The sequence below is a fragment of the Taurulus bubalis genome (genome assembly GCF_910589615.1).
Source record: "Taurulus bubalis genome assembly, chromosome: 3".
Taxonomy (NCBI): domain Eukaryota; kingdom Metazoa; phylum Chordata; class Actinopteri; order Perciformes; family Cottidae; genus Taurulus; species Taurulus bubalis.
This window is the reverse complement of record NC_136591.1, coordinates 21,281,031-21,300,511: the sequence shown is the minus strand read 5'-3', so window position 1 is coordinate 21,300,511 and position 19,481 is coordinate 21,281,031. Positions and strand designations below refer to the sequence as shown.

Here is a 19,481-nt window from a genome sequence, read left to right as displayed (position 1 = left end):
GCATTAAAAAAATCTAAATAAAAGTTCAAAATTCTTGAACAAAAAAAATATACATATCAAGATTAGCGAGTACAGAACCAACAATATGTATTCAAATTATTTAGCAGCACTTTCAGAGAGAGGAGGGAATGTCAAACAGTTGACAAATGACAGCAGAAGCTCTTGCAATTTTGGAAATTTCTTTCAAAGACAAGCTGGATAAAAGTAGCCGAGGTGATAAACTAGATCCCAGTGATGTTATGGAGGAACAAAAAAAAGGTAAATAAAATCTGTAACCTCAGATGACGCCCGTCTGATCAAAAATCTATTATATTTTCATAAAAGCATAAATTTGTTTACATTTTATTACAATTCTAACTACTGTAGTACAGACTATGGATTTATGGCCTTAAGATTCAATTCAGCAGCCGGGAAAATTAGCCCTGCAACTATATCCATAGGCCCCAAGCCGTCCCTTTAACTTGTGTTTTCGCTGTTCCAAAGTTCCAGTCAGCCTTCAGTACCGGCTGCACACTTTTCTCTGTGAAGGTTTCGGTCCGTCACACGGTTCCTTCATCTGTGGTGTTAGGCCGGGGACATCGAGGAGACAAGTTTTTTTTTTTTTTTATCAGGTTAGCTTTGGAGAATGCTGAGGGAGCCGCCGCCGTGCTGCTGGCTACATGTTCTTGTACATGGAGCGGTCTCTGGGTAGCTGGGGCTGGGTCGCCGCCGTCAGCTTCAGGTGGAAGTGGTAGATGGTGAGCGTGATGACGATTATCAGCGCCAAAATGAAGCCCAGAATGAGGGGGAGGGTCTCCTCCAGGCGCTCCCGCTGGTCAGTGATGCACTTGTAGGCTGCAAAAAAGAGAAATAATGAACACAGTCAGCACGCTGAGGTTACTGAACAACAATTCATGTGTCTCATCCTTTCGGTATTCTTTTCTAATGCCTTTCAATGGAATCGGATTGAGGTGATATGATCAAATCATGTTGTTTTAATCAATTATGTCCAAATTAGGGCTGCAGCTAACAATATTGTTATGGTTGTTTAATTGTTTACCGATCACATACTTGATTGATTGTTCAGCCTAAACATGATTCCGAAAAAAAAGGAACTAACAAGTTCCTAAAGCCCACGAAAACATCTTCAGATGTATTGCTTTGTCCGATCAAGGGTCCACAACCCAAATATATGAAATTTGCTCTTGTGAAAGATTATTGAAACAAGCAAATATTCACATATTAGAAGCTGGAACTAACTAAAATGCTTAAGTTTTTGTAACACAAGTAAAGAGTTTTATTTCCATGCATACAGTAAAACACAGTTGATTGCATTTAACCTCAGTTTGATCATTTGAATGTCATTTAATTGAATATATATTTGCATGATCAGTCCTAGTGGGTTATCATCAGGTGTAGATTTTAGTACGAAGCACATTCTCTCTGTGTGGCCCCTTGCAGGCATTGGCCAATGGAGGTTGTACGTACCGTATGTGCAGCGTGCATACTTGTGTAAGCATGTGTGTAGTATGTCTGTGGAAAGAGGAGGTAGCATCTGTTTCACAATGCTTTGTCTCCCTTTCATTTATACAATTAGTCACAATGTTTTCCTTATTACGTGTTCAGCTAAAGGTTAAAGGTTAGTGTGCACACATATTTTCTTTTTTCAGTGTATTTGCATTAGTTTGTGATTTATCTGAGATTCAAAGTTTGCATTGTGTTCTCATTTTTTGCTGTTGTGTTGTTTTTATACTGAGATTTATTTTTAAAGTTTTTAACACATTGGTAGCTGCATTTAAAAAGTTTACACTTTAATTGTAATTTCTTTTAATTTGGTAATCTGGTCATTTTTACCAAATTGCAGGTGTACAATTGTATTATTTTGATTTAAAAAAGAAAGTCAGTAAATGTATCTATATTTATTGGTTACGTTTTGTTTAACAAAGTGAGAAAAGCAATGTTTAAGTCAAGCCTGATGTTGCCTTCCACATCACAGAATGACCACAATCACGGAGGCACTCAGTTTATTATTTAAACACTCGGTAGATATCTGTTGATACTCAAAGTGGATGAAAAGGTTAGATTGGTGCTTCCCTATTGAAGCACACACAAACACACCTTTAGGCCTATATGTTTTGTTAACAATGTGTTTTACATGTTTACGGTTCCCCCCTCCTCTGCCTGCACTGCGCCCCTGGTGGGGAAAGGAGGACACCTACACCACAACTGGCTGCACAGGTTGGTTTAAAGTTGGTGTTCCTCCCTGCGGAAAGCGGTAACACACACAAGGAGGGAGGCAGTGAAGCATAGCACAGCCTAGTTTACAGCAGCTCAGAGCAAATGATTCTTCCAAGGTGATTGGCTTCAGAGGACAGCCGGGTACATTCAGTATGTCTATAAAAGCTTCATTGAGGGCAAGGATATGACTGCACTCATAAAGTCCTAACCCCCTCTCTCTCTCTTTGTGTCTATTTTGTCCCCCTTGCATCCCCACCTCCTCTTCTTTTCCCCTCTTGTTTCTCCCTCTCTGCAGCTTCTCCTCATACTGCAGCAATAACCCCCTGATGGGGTGGGTGTGCGTGTGTCAGAGAGAGATAGACAGATGTATAGTTGTTAAACCCTCACCCCAGGATTCCTCATCATCATTATCACAATGGCAGCATGTGGCAAAGGTTGACTTGGCTTTCTCATGGCAGTGTGTTTCTCAAAAGGGATTTTTGTAGATTGGTTGTACTTACGTTCACTGAACATGAAGTCCGAGGTGATGTCGAAGGGCTGGATCTGGGTGTCATACATGGAGACGGTGACGCCCTTCTGGTGGTCGGTCGAGATGAGGGTGAGGGTCTGCTGCGCTAGGCACACATAGGAGAGCCCGGCTGGGGTCACCAGGGCCGACAGGCGGTGAGTGGTGGCTGTGTGCTTCCCAGCTGGAGAGAGAGGAGGAGTTTGACTGTTGGTAGTGGTTATGGTTTGGGGAAGTCTGCAGGTAATGAATGTATGTCTATGTAATGTCCCAAAAAGTCATTAAAACACGTCTGTGTGTGTGTGTGTATATATATATTGATGATGATAATACAACTTTATATATTTTTCCATCTTAAACCATCTAAAATCTGTAAATGTAATGAATGTTTCGATAAACGTGGGCGAAATGCAAAATTCACCATGCGTGAATCAACCCTCTAATTCCATCTGAATGCAAATGTCACATGAATGAGAGCACGTTGCGATCAACGCAGACGGGATGGAAACGTGCACTATACTGTAGTACTGTACACTCTGCGGAAGACTCACGGTTGTACGCGTTGATAAAATGCGATGTCTCCGAGGTATCATAGACGAACTGGACCTTGCTAATCTTCCACACCTCAATGCCCTTGTCACGGAACTCCTGCAACACACACACACAAACAAACACACAGACACACGCGTCAAACTGGGCTTTTTCACTGCATGGAGAGGGCCGGTTGGCCTCCACTGAGGAAAAAACGCCATCTTGAGAGTCGTTTTAGGCTCCTGTCCACTGTTGAAACATGAATATATTCTGACGATGAATTATGTAATGAACATTCCATTAATTCAATGAATCAGTAAAAGCGACATAATTGCAGTATACGACCGTATAAGCATTTAATTCAGGGTAAGAAATTCAAAAAAATTGACACTGGATTACAAAAACACGATTCAAGGTGTTAGTGAATTCTGGAAAACGTATATTTAGGTAATAGATGTGTGTTTGCGTATTTATATCCCCATGAGATGATTAGGACTTTATAAATTATTTGTGGGGATTCATTATTGCCGCTTCAGGCGCGGTCTCGCCCACCTTAGAGAAGTAGATGCGAAGTGTGTAGGCATTGTTGTTCCAGGTTATGTGGATCTCTGACTCCGTGATCCCACATTTCCCCTCGATTTCTGCACCACGGGGCAGAGTAAACGCCGCCTGCTCGGTGATCAGCTGGAAAAGTTCACACAAAATGGACAGATTACAGTTGAGGTTTTTTTAATCCAGTGTAACCAAATATCCAGATACGGGTGGGGTTATTAAATACGTTTTTCTTATAAGTGGAAACAAAAAAGAGTATATTTAATCAATGCTAAAAAAAAAGTTGGATATCGAAAAAAATATTCCTTTTCTTGACAGATGGGTCCAACGACGTTAGCATTTTACGCACAACACACTACAAATGCAGTTCACAAAAATAATTCGTATGTACTCAACATATATACTGTCTTTGTTAATAAGAGCAAAAATAGTCAATTTAAATAAATGACTATTTCGTAAAAACAAAATGTTCCATTGCAGCAACCAGCTTTACGCACAGCGACCATTAATGACTTCCGCACAAAGCAACATTGCATTTTACATGCTTGAAATGTCCATTGCGTTTAATTTGGTCTTTCTCCCTCCTCGTGTGTTAAAATGCACGGGGGTTCCTTACGTCTATCCCATTGAGCGCGAGCACGTCATATGGCACGAGGAATCTCACGGCGAACTCCACCATCAGGCATGTCGTGCCGTTCTCCCGCACCGCGAAGATGGCTTTGTCTGGGTTGGTGGAGAGACCGGACAGGTTCTCCCCTTCCTGCTCCGCCAGCACCACGGACAGCGCCAGCACACCTGGCAACAGAATCGAATAATATGGAAGTTGGAGGTGGGGGCACTCATAGTAACAGATGAGGCACACACGCACACCAAAAACATGCAGTCAGCAACGGCGAAATCATGGTTATACCCTTAGTTTAGCTGACACATTTAGATCACTGGCATTTCACCTCTGCTTCCTCACGGCAAAGTCACAATCAGGTGAAAACACCGTGAGTCTGCAATCTGCAGTATCAGGGGAGCAACAGCACGCCACTGGCTGCGGGCTCCACAACGTCAGAAAGTGGTGAACTGCAACACGTTTCAACGACATTTATATCCATTCGAAGAAGAAATAACCGGTGAAATGTGCCAGAACGCAGAGACTTTGTCATGCCTAAACACGCACAGAAGGTGCACACGCATGCACGCGCACGCACACACTCACTGCAGTGAGGAGTCACGACAGCTGTACAAACACGCACACACGCGCGCGCGCGCGCGCGCCCCCCTCTCTCTCTCTTACCGAACACGCCGAGCAGCAGAAGCCGGGCGCTCTCCGTGGTGCTGAAACTGAGTCGTCCCATCGCTTTCAGCTTCCCCAACGCTGAACAAAAAAAAGGGGGCTAAATGACTGGGCAGCTTGTGCTGAACCCGCGACAAGAAAGGAGAGACAGAAAGGCAGAAGGGGGAGGCGGGAGAGGAAGAAAGAGAGAGAGAGAGAGAGAGAGAGAGAGAGAGAGAGAGAGAGAGAGAGAGAGAGAAAGAGAGAGAGAGAGAGAGGAGAGATTCCTCTACTCAGCGCCCAGTAGTCACGCTCAGATCATCGTGAATGCAGCAAAACATGACTCTGGTTCGGACGTGAGATCCGGGTTGCTGTGCAGAAGCAGCCGGCTCCGAGGAGTTCTGGCTGTCCAAACAGACCGCCCTCTCCAAGGTTGACGGGTTTTAACCCAGTGACAGCTGCAGGACCGAGCTCATTCAACACATCATTAACAGTATCAGGAATAATGATCCTTCTTGAAAGGAAAAAGTCCGTCACCTGAATGTGTCTCTTTTTAGGGACTCGGCCACAGTCTCAAGTTATTCCCGCAATGCTGTAGTCTCCATCTCTGTGGTCGCAGCTGTAGGTTGGGCTGAAATGATGTATGTCTAGAGGATAACGCCGACAACACCCCCTCCCTCCCTCTCTCAAATTCCACTTCTGCAAGGTTGCAGCTGAGAGTTAGAATGAGGGCTGCGAAAATGACTTTAACTTCACACACATCTTATTTTTGTTTTAAATGTATTATTCAATGGAGCGAGATTCTGTAGTATTTAATACAAATAAACATCTAGCTAGAAAACGTTATGGCACTATATAGGGTAGAATTTGTGGATGACTTTACGAATCGTAATTTTGGTACTAATTACACACACATTATTGACACTTGCGCATGCTATAAACCAAAACAAAAACGACATGCAGAATGACAAAAGTAAATATTGCTTGCCATAATGTCCCCTGATTGAGTCTCTCTCTCTCTCTCTCTCTCTCTCTCTCTCTCTCTCTCTCTCTCTCTCTCTCTCTCTCTCTCTCTCTCTCATCCAACACATGACACCAAGTTCATTTCATATTTTGAGATTTTATTCATACAATCAGTACTTGAAGAAGACAGACCACTTAACAGAAATTATGTGCTGACAAGAAAACCGAAACATTTACAAGATAGTAGCACAACACACGTAAATGCTGTATTTAAAAATGTTTGATCATCCCTCCACCTTCGATGTGACCCCCACCCTCTCCAAAAGGAGTGGCTGCTGAACACAGGAGCCAAAGAGCACATACACTGAAACTAGAAGTTACACATTGCGTTTCACTCTAGCAGCAGAATCCAGCTGGAAGGTGCTGGCATCTTTACGCACAGTTTACGCATAGTGGTTTGAGTTGCTGTAGATTTTTTTTTTTTACAATTTAAAAAACAACATTTATGTTCGTTTTACTCGCTTTATCCTTTGGTTGATGGCATCCGTTTGTGAAATGGCAGACACCTTTGCAGGACGGATATAATGTCACCACTCTGTTGTTGAGAACTGTAGATATAGATGGTGTTGAGATTAGTGGCCGATACGGATACTTTTTACGCATGGTTTTCATTTCAGGATGCCGAACTCGCACTTGACTGAGCTGATGCTGTCGATGCTGGGTTTACTGTCCACCTGGGGATGTTTCATTCCCTGAGGAAAAGTTTCCGATCGCGGAATCTGCCCTGCAGGCAACATCGGATTCTCCTCCAACTCTTTGACGCCAGTTTTAAACTCCGGGGAGGTAAATCGGCGTAAGAGTGTGTTGCTCAACAGCGAGAAAGTCGTGGTTGAAGTTGCGGCAGTTGGTGGGCTAAACAGAGGAGGTGCAGCTTGGCAGGGAGACGCGTCGCGCCTCCGTATGGTTCTGGATTTACGCACGGGCACCAGTGTGAGGTCCCGAGGCGGGCTGAGGATGCTGGTTGGCAGACTACATCTTTTCTCGTGAAATCTGAAAACACCGTAGTCTAACAATTTAGATTTTTCTTTCTCGGGTTCAGTTTGTCTTTTGTTGGAAATAATTGGAGCCAGTAAGATGTCCAGGGCAGAGGGCGCGCTGGGTGTAGGGGTGTTGCTGCTGGGACGGGGTGAGAAGAAATTAGATTTTTGAGCCTCGCAGCTCTGTTTCAGAGGGGGGTGATTGTCATCCCCGGTTATAGGATGCTTATAGTTTTGAAAATGGTCGGAAATCCGCGGAGGGGCTTTGGGGGTTAGGATTTCGGAGAATACCAACGCTTTTGGAGGCGAGGAGGAACCGCCATTCTCTCTCTCAAACTCATCCATCGAGTTTATCAATGGCAACACGCTCTGCTTTACGCATGGTTTTGGTTGCCAGGTGCACTTTTGAACCAATAGACAATCTGCATGAGGACACGTTTGGGGGTCCTCAAGTGTTTTCACTAAATGTCCAACTCTCTTCTCAAACTTGTCATGTCCATCACCACATCCCAAACTATGTCGCGGCTGCCCATCCCCCTCGTCCCCGCGGCCCTTCCGGGAGTGGTGCGTGAGCGCAGAGATGCACTCAACGTGGCCGAGGAACTTCGCCACTTCCACCGCAGAGTTGCCAACTTTGTTCTGCCGGTCTATCTGAAGACCCATCCTCTTGAAAGCTCTCACCAAAAACTCCACCACGGGGTAGTGACCCGCTACGGCGGCGTACATGAGCACGGTGTTCCCCCAGGCGTCCACGATCTCCGGGTCCGCATTGTTTCGGACCAGGATCTTCACGGCGTCCAGGTAGCCCTCCTCACAGGCGTGGCTGAGCGCGGTGCGCCCGGTGCCGTCCCGACAGTTGACGTTGGCCCCTTTCTGCAGCAGAAGCTCTGCAAACTTACAACGAGTCTTGCTGTCGGGCAGCAGGACGGAAGAGATGAGGGGTGTCTGCGCGCTCTCCGTTCTGGAGTCCACTATTTCCCCATCTAGCGCGTCCAGGACGAACCTCGCCAGGTGGACTTTATCCTTGGACATCGCCTCCAGGAGGATCTTGGTGCCCGTTTGCCCATCGGACTTCCCATGAGCCTTGAGCATGATTTTTTTTGTTTGTTTTTAATGGATCAAAAATCTGTCATGTCATGTCTCTATAATATAGAGCAGGTTTGGAAACCCCCTCCCTCCAAAACGAGTGCTGACAAAACGAACCCATTACCTCTGTTATATAGTGAAGGGGAAGCCACCGAGTTGCCGGGCAACACAATGACTGCGCTTTGTTCCTCTTTCTAATGGAAATGCGTTGCTTGTAGTGACAATTAGGCGCTTCTGCGCTGGATCTGGGATATAAATTCATCCTGCACTTGTTGAGTGTGATTAGTCAGCAGTGCTCATCGTTTGGGGAATAAGTGCGCAGGCGGTGTGTGTGTGTGTGTGCGCGCGCGCGTAATGTTGTGTATAAATCTGGCCTCCGGGCACAGTTCGTCCCCACTCGAGACACTTTCAATACACACTAGTGATCCGATGTCAGAGCGGACCAGATCGAGAGGAGGAACTCTCTATTGTTAGCGTTAGAATCACGTTTTAGTCAAAGAAAAGATGCATTTTCATAGAAAAGTCAATGGTGGTGCTGCTATTGTACACAAAGCCCCAAACACCAAAATGAATGTTCTACAGAAATTAAGATACACTTTAGCTCATGGCTATATTACATACAATAAATGGATAAAACAAAGTTTTTTGTTGTTGTGACAAATATACAAAATTACTCACGACTGTCCCATTTACACCTGCATTTATTGGTACACATATAATGAAACTGTATTCAAAGAGCTGGATAAACTACATGTCCATTGTTTTAAGTTGATCAATACATTATTAATACAAACAATCTACAGTTCAAATAGAAATCAAAGAGGAAAGACAGTCTGAGGAAATAAAATCTGGGATTTGCTCGGCAAAAACAGAGTTTTTATTTTTTTTTAACAAACCATAGCTCCATAGGTTTCATGTATTCACAGTATATCTCACTCATAATCATACTGCACAAAGTGAACATATATCAGAGACAGCATGTCTCTGGGCTGGAGAGGGCCATCAGCAGTGGAGTGTTTCTGCACCTGCAGGTGTGTGTGTGTGTGTGTATTTGTGTATCTATGAGTGTGTCTTGGTCTCATTCGCTCACACCACCGTGGCAGGTCTGCGGTCCATCTCCTCCTCCATCTTGCCCATCTGCTGCATGTTGTCGGGACAAGACAGAAAACACAGTGAGAAAACCACACAGATACAGAAACTAAATACACATGCAGAAGAACCACATTTTGTCTTTTGTGACCAATTTGATATCTTTACTAAAGTTCTGAAAGTTCTAATGCTCGTCAGTTTATCAATGAGATTATTTCCTCTATATATTAGGTATATAGGCAGTGACTCCAGTCCGTTTTCATTTCCGGGGCCTCAAATATCGATGCATCGTCCGTCCCCTCGGCGTCTGATACAACGCACAAGGCGCCCTTTAGCGTCTGCATGAGACACTCAAGTGACGACAATGTGTCATTATTGAACACTCAGAAAAAATGCTCTGGGAGTGCGATATAGTGTAAAGACATAAAAAAGCCACACACGGTGAGTGGGAGGTGTTCAAACACATGACTTTCAACCAGGAGACCTGTGTCCAAGTCTGCTGTTTGTGTGCCAGACTTACGTTGTTGCATTGTCTATACATTAACGTTAGTTTGTATACTTATTTTAAGCCCAGCCATGAAGTTTTTCTTAAACCTAAGCATTTTGTTTGAATTCACAAAGTTAACCACAACCATACTACTCGGTGCGTTATAAAGTGACACCAAAGGGTCTGACAAAGCGTCAGTATTGGAGTTGGAATGACGCAATATGTGTTGCAATGTCTGCAGTGGGACTCAGTCACAAACTATGAAAGCAAATTATTATGAGCCGGAGTGAAAGCACAGTGGGACAGGTTGTGAGCTGCTGTTTTCTGCTTAGTAATAGCTGAGTCACGGTGATAAATGACTCAAGCTGCTCGTTTGGCACCACTGACACCCTGAGAGCTGCAGACTACTAATGTGGGAACAGGATTTCTAAATACAAAGAAATCTGAATCACTTTAGTTCTGTTTAAAAAAATAACAATCTTGCAATCTCTTCAAAGGCAGATTTGTCGTGTACTATATTTCTCTGCTTTCGTCAGTGAAGTCAGCAGTTATTCACTTCAAGAATGCTCATTATAGCATTTAAATAGCAGGAAAATACGGATTTTAACAGGCTCAGCAGAAAACTGAAGGTATGGAAAAAGTTAACAACATAACAGAGAGGTATAAAGGGAAGGAAACATAACCAAGTGATACACTGATGGACAGGAGGCTTCAGATATCAGATTTTGACAAACTGTTTTCATGCCATTTCTTGACTCACTAAATTATGACCTTTGTATAACATACTGACTTCTTTTAATGCAGCATACTATGAAATTTATTTGACATACTGTGAATTATTCATGCCCGTTTTTGACCTACTGTATGATGACTTTTTCACATCATACACTATTATCCTTTCGTGACATAAATATATTTAAATATGATTTTTTCCATTACATCTTTTTTACATACTGCATTATGAGTTAATAGGGATTTTTTTCATTGCCAAACTATAATTTTCTTAACATACTATAATATGACATTACTTTGTACTCGTTTCTTTTAACACACTATGACTTTTTTTCATTATATTGTTTGACAATCTATACTTACTTCATGGCATATTATATGACTTATATGACATCTCATGACATTCTAAATTATAACTTTTTATGACATACTATGAATTCACATACTTAACTTTGATTTTGGATGACATATTATACTTTGTCCTTTTTAATAACTTTTTTGATTACATACAATATAATATAGCATTTAAATATTCTGGCTAGCCCTGAATACCACACTTAATCTTCCATTATACAGTAACATTACTGTTATCTCAAATGAAAATTGTACTTTGAAGGAACACAAATGAGCCACGTGGTTATATCCCATTTTACACCTGGATTTATTGGTACACATACTATAAAACAGTATTAAAGGAGCTGGATAACAACAGTATTTTCATTGCTTTAAGTTCAACAATACAATATAAATACAAAAACACGCACAGAATGGTTTGTTGACAAGCTACAGTTCAAATAGAAAACAAAGAGGAGATACAGTAGAAACTGAGGAAATAAAATCGGTGACTTGCACTGCAAAAATAATCGGCTTTTTTTGACAAACTAGAGAGCCAAAGGTTACAACAGAAACATTCAACTAGTGCAAAAAAGCCTCTAACAAACAGAATAACCTTAAACTACACTATATATATGCATTTATTCTCATATATATATATATATATATATATATATATATATATATATATATATATATATCTTCATATAAATAACCCCTTAATTTGGCATTTTGTCATTCATAAAATAATTTTACCATCCTAACAGACACGAGTGGCACATTATAAAGCGATGGGATAAAATTTAAAAGCACTTTTTTTTTTAAACTCGTTTTTATCTCTGCACTAGATATGTGGTGGGAGCTTTATACTGTGTTGTGTGGTGCAGTACGGGCAGACTAAAAAAACAAACAGACAAATAGAACAAAAATGAAAACCCGGTGGTTGATAAATGTCTTTCCCCAAACATCCAACAGACTCACTCTCTCCCCTGAGCCACAATTGGTCAAAAAGTAAATTATACTACATACATTCCAGTATCTACAAGAACATCCCGTCTACCCTTTAAGTGTGTTACAGCAGAATAATACAGAAGAAAATCTATAACAAGGCCAAAATGCCTCGAGGTGCTTCTATCCCCGTATTTTATTGTCTTATTATATCATCATGACTTTTGGTTGTTTTTTTGTTGTTTTGTTAGTGGTGTGCCATGCAATGTGAATGTCTGGCATGATTATATGTGTACAAATACCTACAGGACTACTTCATAATAGTACTTCACCCCACATGTCTCTCTCTGCTGTGGCTTCTTTGTCCGGCAGTGAGCACAATAGTGCTTCTAAGTTAGTGGGAACCAGTTCTGGACACTGGTGTGGAAAGTGTGTGGCGAGCCACGTCTCAGGCTTTGTGAGAAATCCGTTATTATTCAGTCTGATATCCCATGACCAAAGGCGAGCGGGGAAATTATGAGCATTACAAGAAGAGGTTGCGGTCGTGCAGTCAAGAAGCTATTAAGGGAGCACTTCACTTCAACGGCGTCTTTAACGACACCGACTAGACGAGGCAGCTTTGACTTCCGTCTGCAAACGTTCTCGTCTGGTGCCGACGAGCTGGTCAATTAACACAATGTCCTGACTGCTGATTCATTTTGTTCACCCATAATGCAAAACGTTTCATTAAGTCCATCTTAACCCTTTAATTTACTGGTAGATGTTCCCTTTATTACGTCGTCATGTTTTCAATTAGGTCATGTCATTGCTTTAGTTTGTGATCAACAATTTTATCACACAACAAAAAGCAACTACATGTTGTTACTATTGCTGTAATATTGTCACTGATTCTCCTTTTGGTCCCTCTTTTTCGGTATTTTGTACAACTTGAACTTTGAGGGAATCGTGTGTTTTTTGTTGTTGTTGTTGTTGCATAGTATACATGATTTTGAGCCCAAAATTAGGTGTACAATTAGTTTAAATGAATACGACTATCACATGTTACTTTCAAGTAAAGGTTTCGGGATTGTGCAGTTACACAATTTCTTGGGTATTTCCTCATAATAAAAAAATGTTTTGACAGGATAAGCGGCCATAATAACAGTAAACATCTATCCATCGTGATCCCTTTATAGTTTTCTGACGAGAGATAATACGCCTTTATATATATATATATATATATATATATATATATATATATATATATATATATATATAAATACGGCTGTGACATGAACATGAAAAGTCAGTAATACATCTTTGTGAAGTCACACAACTTGCATTGTAGGTACAGGTGACACTGGGGGTTGCCACTCCTTACAGTGATTTTCTTTTAAAATACATTCTTACTGAAATACAGACAACCTACAGTAGTGCACTGCTACATTTTCCACATTGTTATGATGGCCTATCACATACAAAGTGCTCCGGACAGGACTGGTGTGTGTAGCATATAGTGTATTTCACAAAGCTTTTAGTCATTTGTGCTGACATGACATTAAAATCCTAAACATATTCTTCTCCCCTCTTCCACACTATCTCTGGAGTGGTTAATCGGGTACCGATTTATTTTGTAAGAAATTAAAAAAACAAAGTAAAAATGGAAATCCACCTTCTGTGAATGTGTTTGTGTTAATGTCTCTGGGTTGTAGAGGGCTATCAGCGGTGGCATGTTTCTGTGTGTGAGTGTGTGCCTTGGTCTCATTCGCTCACACCACCGTGGCAGGTCTGCGGTCCATCTCCTCCTCCAACTTCACCATCTGCTGCATGTCCTTGGCCTTCGAGGAGACGGAAAACACAGTGAGACAAGAAAACAAGATGCAGACGTGCAGCAGTTGTCTCAGAGCCGCGGTTTGTATTTCGTTACCACATTTTGACGCGTGCAAGTTTGAGCTTCAGTCACGGTAGTACCTTGGTACATTGCTTCATGAGGTTGTCAGTTAGAGATTATTTCTATTGCATATTTTCACAGGTAATATAAACCACATTGTTGGTAGGCAGTGGGACTCAGTCACAAACTATGAAAGCAAATGATTATGAGCTGGAGTGAAAGCACAGTGGGGCAGGTTGTGAGCTGCTGTTTTCTGCTTAGTAATAGCTGTTTTTTTTAATATCTTCCAATCTCTTAAAAGGCAGATTTGTCACGTACTATCACGTCAAGAATGCTCATTATAGTGGTTATTTAAATAGTGGGAAAATACAGATTTTAACAGGCTCGGCAGAAAACTGAGGATAAGGAGAAAAAGGAGGAACCTTACAGAGGTGGAAGGAAACATACATCACCAAGTGAAGCACTGACAGACAGGAGGTATCAGAGGTAGAGTCGAGTGAGATGGAGATGCCTACCTTGAACCTGTTTGTTTGCGTGGTGTGATTTCAAAAGCTGTGCCGGGAAAAAAGCAAATCATATTAAAAATAAATGAATATGTGCATACAAGTAATGGAGCGTGGCAGGTGGCAAAATAAAATGTACAGATGGAGATATGAGACCTTCACATGCCAAGTAACCTTAACTTTCTTTTGGTTTCTACTATTTGTTGTGTACACTTGATGCATGTTGAGAGATATGGTGACTGAATAAATACTTAAATACAAAGTTATTCTACTGGATAAAGAGACATTGTGCATTTTGACTCTGGTTCTTCTTTGGGACCAACATGGTTGTTTCTCTGCAGAGTCTCTTGAGGCAATTCTGACCAGTTATGTGGAACACTTCCTGCAAAACTATTTACAGTTTACATCACAGATGATAGAGTGCAACCATCATCTAGAGAAGAAATCACATTAGTCCCCAGTTTGGACTTAAAAACCCAGTGGAGCTGAAAGGACTGTAAACTGAGCGATGTTCTGGTTTACGCAGGAAGCGGGTCTAATAAATACTGTGGCTGAACATTATTAGCAGTTGAGATGGAGACCAGCAGGCAGCTGATGGCAGACATGCCCCGATATCTTCAGTAGTTTCTTCTAAAATATACAGTTTATTGGTCGTAATGTTCAGTTTATTTTATTTGTCCTACCTGCTCATTGAACTTCTCCAGTTTCTCCAACTGTTCTCGCTGGTTTTTCTGTAGCTGCTCCATCTCCTTCTGCTGCTTCATGGCCAGCTGCAAAAAGGGACAAAATATTAAAAATCATTTTGTTACTGTAAGCTGGAATGTTTCTTTGCATGTAGCAGTACAATCTATCAAGCATTCAGATAATCTTTAAAAAGTCAATTAAACACGACCTACCCTCTTCCTCTCATCCAGGAACTTCTTGGTGTTGCTGCTGTTTAACTCTCGTACTCTCCTAAATGGCACAACGAGTGTTAACAAGTGTGATAACGCAACGATTTAAAAGCCAAGTCGACCTCCTGCTGTACATTGTATATGTGCGACCCACCTCTCTCTCTCTGCCTTGTTTTTTATGGACTTGTCCTGGCTAATGGCTTTACTGTTTTCCATGGACATCTTGGCCTGGTTGGCACGCATCTCTTTGCTCTGCCTACAATTGTGGATGGAAAAAAAGCCACATTGTACTGTAAAGAAACAACCTGTGTTTACAGCAAATCAATTCCCAGGGTGGCTGTCCCCCCTGGATCTGGTCCCCTGCAGTACATATATGTAGAGAGATAGATAGAGAGATAAATAGATAGATACTTTATTAATAAAGTATCTATCTATCTATCTATCTATCTATCTATCTATCTATCTATCTATCTATCTATCTATCTATCTATCTATCTATCTATCTATGGGAAATTTCTTGTCATAGTAGCGCCATACAACTTGAAGACAAATAAAATCACAAGATAAAAGATAAAATATATAAAGAAGCAACAGGGATGAAAGATATATACAAATAAAAATAAAGTAAAATATAAACGTATATATATATATATATATATATATATATATATATATATATATATATATATATATATACACACACACACACACACAAAAGAATAGAATACAACTAACTGGAATGAAATATATTTATAGCCGCAGAGTGTATTCATTAATTAAGCAAATTAAATGTAAACAATAGATAGTGCAAAATGCAAAGTATGTATGTGAACTGTAATAGTATACACGTAAACAGTGATGAATTAATCCACAGAAGATCTAGCAAGCGGTGACTTATTGTAAAGTCGTATTGCCGTAGGCAGAAAAGTTCTCCTGTAACGGTCCTTGTTGCAGCAGAGCGTGAGGAATCTCTTGGAGAAAGTTCTCCGCTGACCCTGCAGTAGGTGGTGGAGAGGGTGGTCCGGGTTGTCCAATATGGACAAAAGTTTCTTCAGCGTCCTCCTCTCCACCACCTGCTCCAGAAACTCCTGCTTGCAGCCGATGATGGAGCCGGCCTTCTTAACTAGCTTGTTAAGTCTGTTGGTGTCACCGGCTCCAATGCTGCTCCCCCAGCAGACAATGGAGAAGTACAGAGTACTGGCCACAACCGACTGGTAGAACATCTCCAGCATCTTGCTGCACACATTGAAGGATCAAAGCTTCCTCAGGAAAAAGAGTCGACTCATCCCCTCCTTGTGTGTGTGTGTGTGTGTGTGTGTGTGTGTGTGTGTGTGTGTGTGTGTGTGTGTGTGTGTGTAACTCTCACCGCTCATGGATGAGTTTTAGCTGCACGGTCTGCTGCTCCTGGACGGTGGTCAGGAGTTTCTTGAGGTGTTCGCACTGCTGTGTGACGTGGCTGTCCTTCATCTCCTGTTCCTCGCTGCTGTGACTGCTTAACAACTCGGACCACTCTTTAGTGTGCTGCGCTGTGATTTCCTTCACCTGCAACATGCACATAGGTGTTACAGACACACATCTGAGGCACGTGTCATCTTCACAGATAACGACTTTGTAAAGCAGGGGTGTCAAACCCACACATAAGTGACAGGCTTTTGCCAACATTAGCCTAACGAGGAATACTGGGACGGATAGGATTTCCGATCTTTCAGCAGATTTGGACAAACAAAAGAAGCATAAAGTAAAGTCATTTGTAGCATTTTCAGTTGCAATCGATGAGAGCACTGACATTACTAAAGATGTTGCTCAACTGGCCATATTCATTCGTGGTGTTGATGAGATTTTAGCAGTCACTGAGGAGTTCCTTGAGTTGGTACCCATGACAGAAGCCACTACAGCGAATTACATTTTTAGCGCTCTCATTGAAGCGCTGGACCGGATCGGAGTGGACTGGACCCGTGGTGTCAGTGGGGCTACAGACGGCGCACCATCAATGATCGGGAAAAAAACTGCCGTTGTGATTCAGGGAGAAAGTACAAGCTGCAAATGGAGGATAACGTTTTTGGACATTTCACTGTATTTTTCACCGCGAGGCATTGTGTTGCAAGTAGGGCTGGGCGGTATGGCCAAAAATTCATATCACGTTATTTTGTAAGATTCTGGCAGTTTCACTGTATTTTTTCCAAATAAACACATTAAATTTATTGACGCCGAAAAGGACCGCTGCCGTCGTTATTCACCGCTCGCTAGTTGCGCATGCATAGCCGTAATGACTATTGTCATTCTTCGGCAGGCGGCAACATTTAACGTTTACAACCACAACTGCGTACACAGCGGTCTGAGCTACTTACGTCTCAGGATTAGAACTTGACTCAGGGTTTGAAAGAAATTACATCACCGGTATGACGGTATATGAAAAATTCATACCGTATGGACATCTGAAACCGGTACCCCACAGTCCTATAGTTGCAAGTCGTTAAAAAGGATCACGTCATGAAAGTCGAGTGACAAATGCGTCACAAAGCGAGGGAATCTGCAGAGGAGAGCCCAGGCAGATAAACAGTGGGCTGATGTCGGAATTTTTGGTCTTTATGTTTCTAGTTTATTGTAGAAATACCTTAAAATAGGGTTTATCATCCAAAAACATTCACCAATGATTTAATCATAGAGAAATATTGTCGTTATGTATGCGTTATTATGCTATGATTTTATTGGTCTGGCCCACTTGAGATCAAAATGGGCAGGATGTGGCCCCTTAACTAAAATGAGTTTGACACCCCTGGTGTAAACGGTTCGGATTTTTCAAGTTTAGTGTTACCTTGACTTTGTGATCGGCGGTCAGTGTTTGGATCTTATCCTCGGTCTCTTTCTTAAGCTCTTGGCAGTTGTTTTCCCTGTGAGGAAAAAAACAAATGCATATAAGTGATGATATACAAACATGTGCGTTTAAAGGGATGGTCGTGGTTTCAAAGAGGCCTCTTTTGTTGACCACACGCTAAGGGCCCTTTGGCGTTTTATAGAAGCTTGTGTAAAAGTATTTCCTTAAATTCAGCTGGAGGAATAATGTTGATTTTACATCCGTCCCAGCCTCATAAATGGCAGTAGAGAGTTTGGTCAAATTTATCATAAACGTCAACTTGAACTCAAGGAGAATAGAATTTGGTAAAATATTTTGACATACTAAATTATGACTTTTTTTTCATGCTTTCATAACTTTTATTATAGTATATGATAGTAGTAGTGCCATATTTGTATCATTACATTTTGCAACATACGATAGTTTGTTGTTTGTTTGAGTATATGAATTATTCTACATTCTATAATATGAGTGTGTGCATTTTTAGATATTATTAGAACTTCTTTATGAAATATTCTTTGATTTTTTTTGGGAGATTATTACTATTACTTTTCCACAACATTTTCGATATACGAGGCCTTTTTTTAATGATTTTTAAAGACAATTCTACATGACTTTTTTTCAACAAACCTGGGCAATACAATTATGACTACGGTATGTATGCATGATACATCTTGGATTTATATTTTGTGAAACGTGTCTTTCTTTTATTTTTCAATACCCTCTTTTCTTGATGGCTTTCTCCAACAGTTTCTCCAGGGTTGTCTTCTCCTTTTCATGCTGAGACATCAGCTTGTCTACCTGGCTGCAGTGGGCTTTCTGCATTGTAGTTTGATCCTAATTTAAGAAAAAAGAACATGTATCGGTTCAGTATTTATACGGTGGAAATGAAGTTATAACCTATACCCAAATTGCATCAACCTCCTCTATGAACAGATATGAGAATTAAGCTGAAAACATATATAACACAGTAAACCTAAGATTAACTTAATGTTAAATGTTGATACTTTTGTATCAATGTTGTTCATTTACGTTGTTGTCAACAAGTAATGAACCAGCAGACGTTTTCATTTAGTCAATAGATGGAGGCTGGATGGTACTATTATACATGGGTTACGCAATAGGACTTAATGCTATGGTAATTATTGAGCCAGCACCCGCCATGGTCTCTATGGTAAGCAACTTTAGCAAGTCTAATTTCTAACAAATCGTTAATTAGGTGGCCACATTTACGCATGTTTGTAATGAACAGATTTCATAAGCAGGAGAAGACAATGAGGAAGCAGTGGTCAAGGGAAGATGAAAGGTGGCGTGGGCCCCCTCACTCTCCTTCTGTCGCTCTGAGCATCAATGAGCATCCACAATAAGCAGCGAGCGGCCTCTTTGCATTACCAACAGACATTGAAACCATCACCAACCTTTGACTGCTTCTTCTTTAAAGTGGTGAGCTCCTTCTGTTGCTTTTTAATCAGTTTAAGGTACGTCTGCAGCGGGAGAGAAATGCATTATTGATCTTGTGCAGTTCATATTGAGAATAGTCTTTTTGGCACAATAATCAGTATTTAGTACAGTGGTTATTTTATGAGGTAATTATGAGATCGTTGTTTTATTTTATCA

The 19,481-nt window shown here is 41.3% G+C and overlaps 3 protein-coding genes across 3 annotated transcripts in view; all 3 read right to left on the bottom strand.

Moving 5' to 3' along the window:
- Positions 1 to 655: 655 nt before the first annotated feature.
- lamp5 (lysosomal associated membrane protein family member 5) lies at positions 656 to 5,151 on the bottom strand (the record flags this gene model as incomplete). The annotated part of the gene is made up of 6 exons (XM_079215588.1): positions 656 to 834; positions 2,718 to 2,906; positions 3,274 to 3,370; positions 3,806 to 3,937; positions 4,422 to 4,600; positions 5,091 to 5,151. 6 exons carry the CDS (start codon positions 5,149 to 5,151, stop codon positions 656 to 658), a joined length of 837 nt encoding a protein of 278 aa, XP_079071714.1.
- A 1,549-nt stretch (positions 5,152 to 6,700) lies between these two features.
- On the bottom strand, positions 6,701 to 8,161 carry ankrd63 (ankyrin repeat domain 63; the record flags this gene model as incomplete). Its single annotated transcript, XM_079215715.1, has 2 exons — positions 6,701 to 6,784; positions 7,544 to 8,161. The coding sequence occupies 2 exons, from the start codon at positions 8,159 to 8,161 to the stop codon at positions 6,701 to 6,703; spliced, it is 702 nt and encodes a 233-aa protein (XP_079071841.1).
- A 5,197-nt stretch (positions 8,162 to 13,358) lies between these two features.
- plcb4b (phospholipase C, beta 4b) overlaps positions 13,359 to 19,481 on the bottom strand; it is a gene marked incomplete at its 5' end in the record, with an annotated part of 29,995 nt that continues 23,872 nt past the window's right edge. Inside the window, 9 exons of the mRNA XM_079216290.1 lie at positions 13,359 to 13,561; positions 14,130 to 14,166; positions 14,801 to 14,887; positions 15,014 to 15,071; positions 15,165 to 15,266; positions 16,377 to 16,552; positions 17,826 to 17,901; positions 18,586 to 18,701; positions 19,283 to 19,348. Of these exons, the coding sequence (XP_079072416.1) occupies positions 13,485 to 13,561; positions 14,130 to 14,166; positions 14,801 to 14,887; positions 15,014 to 15,071; positions 15,165 to 15,266; positions 16,377 to 16,552; positions 17,826 to 17,901; positions 18,586 to 18,701; positions 19,283 to 19,348 (795 nt within the window). The 3' untranslated portion in view covers positions 13,359 to 13,484. The remainder of the gene's footprint in view (positions 13,562 to 14,129; positions 14,167 to 14,800; positions 14,888 to 15,013; positions 15,072 to 15,164; positions 15,267 to 16,376; positions 16,553 to 17,825; positions 17,902 to 18,585; positions 18,702 to 19,282; positions 19,349 to 19,481) is intronic.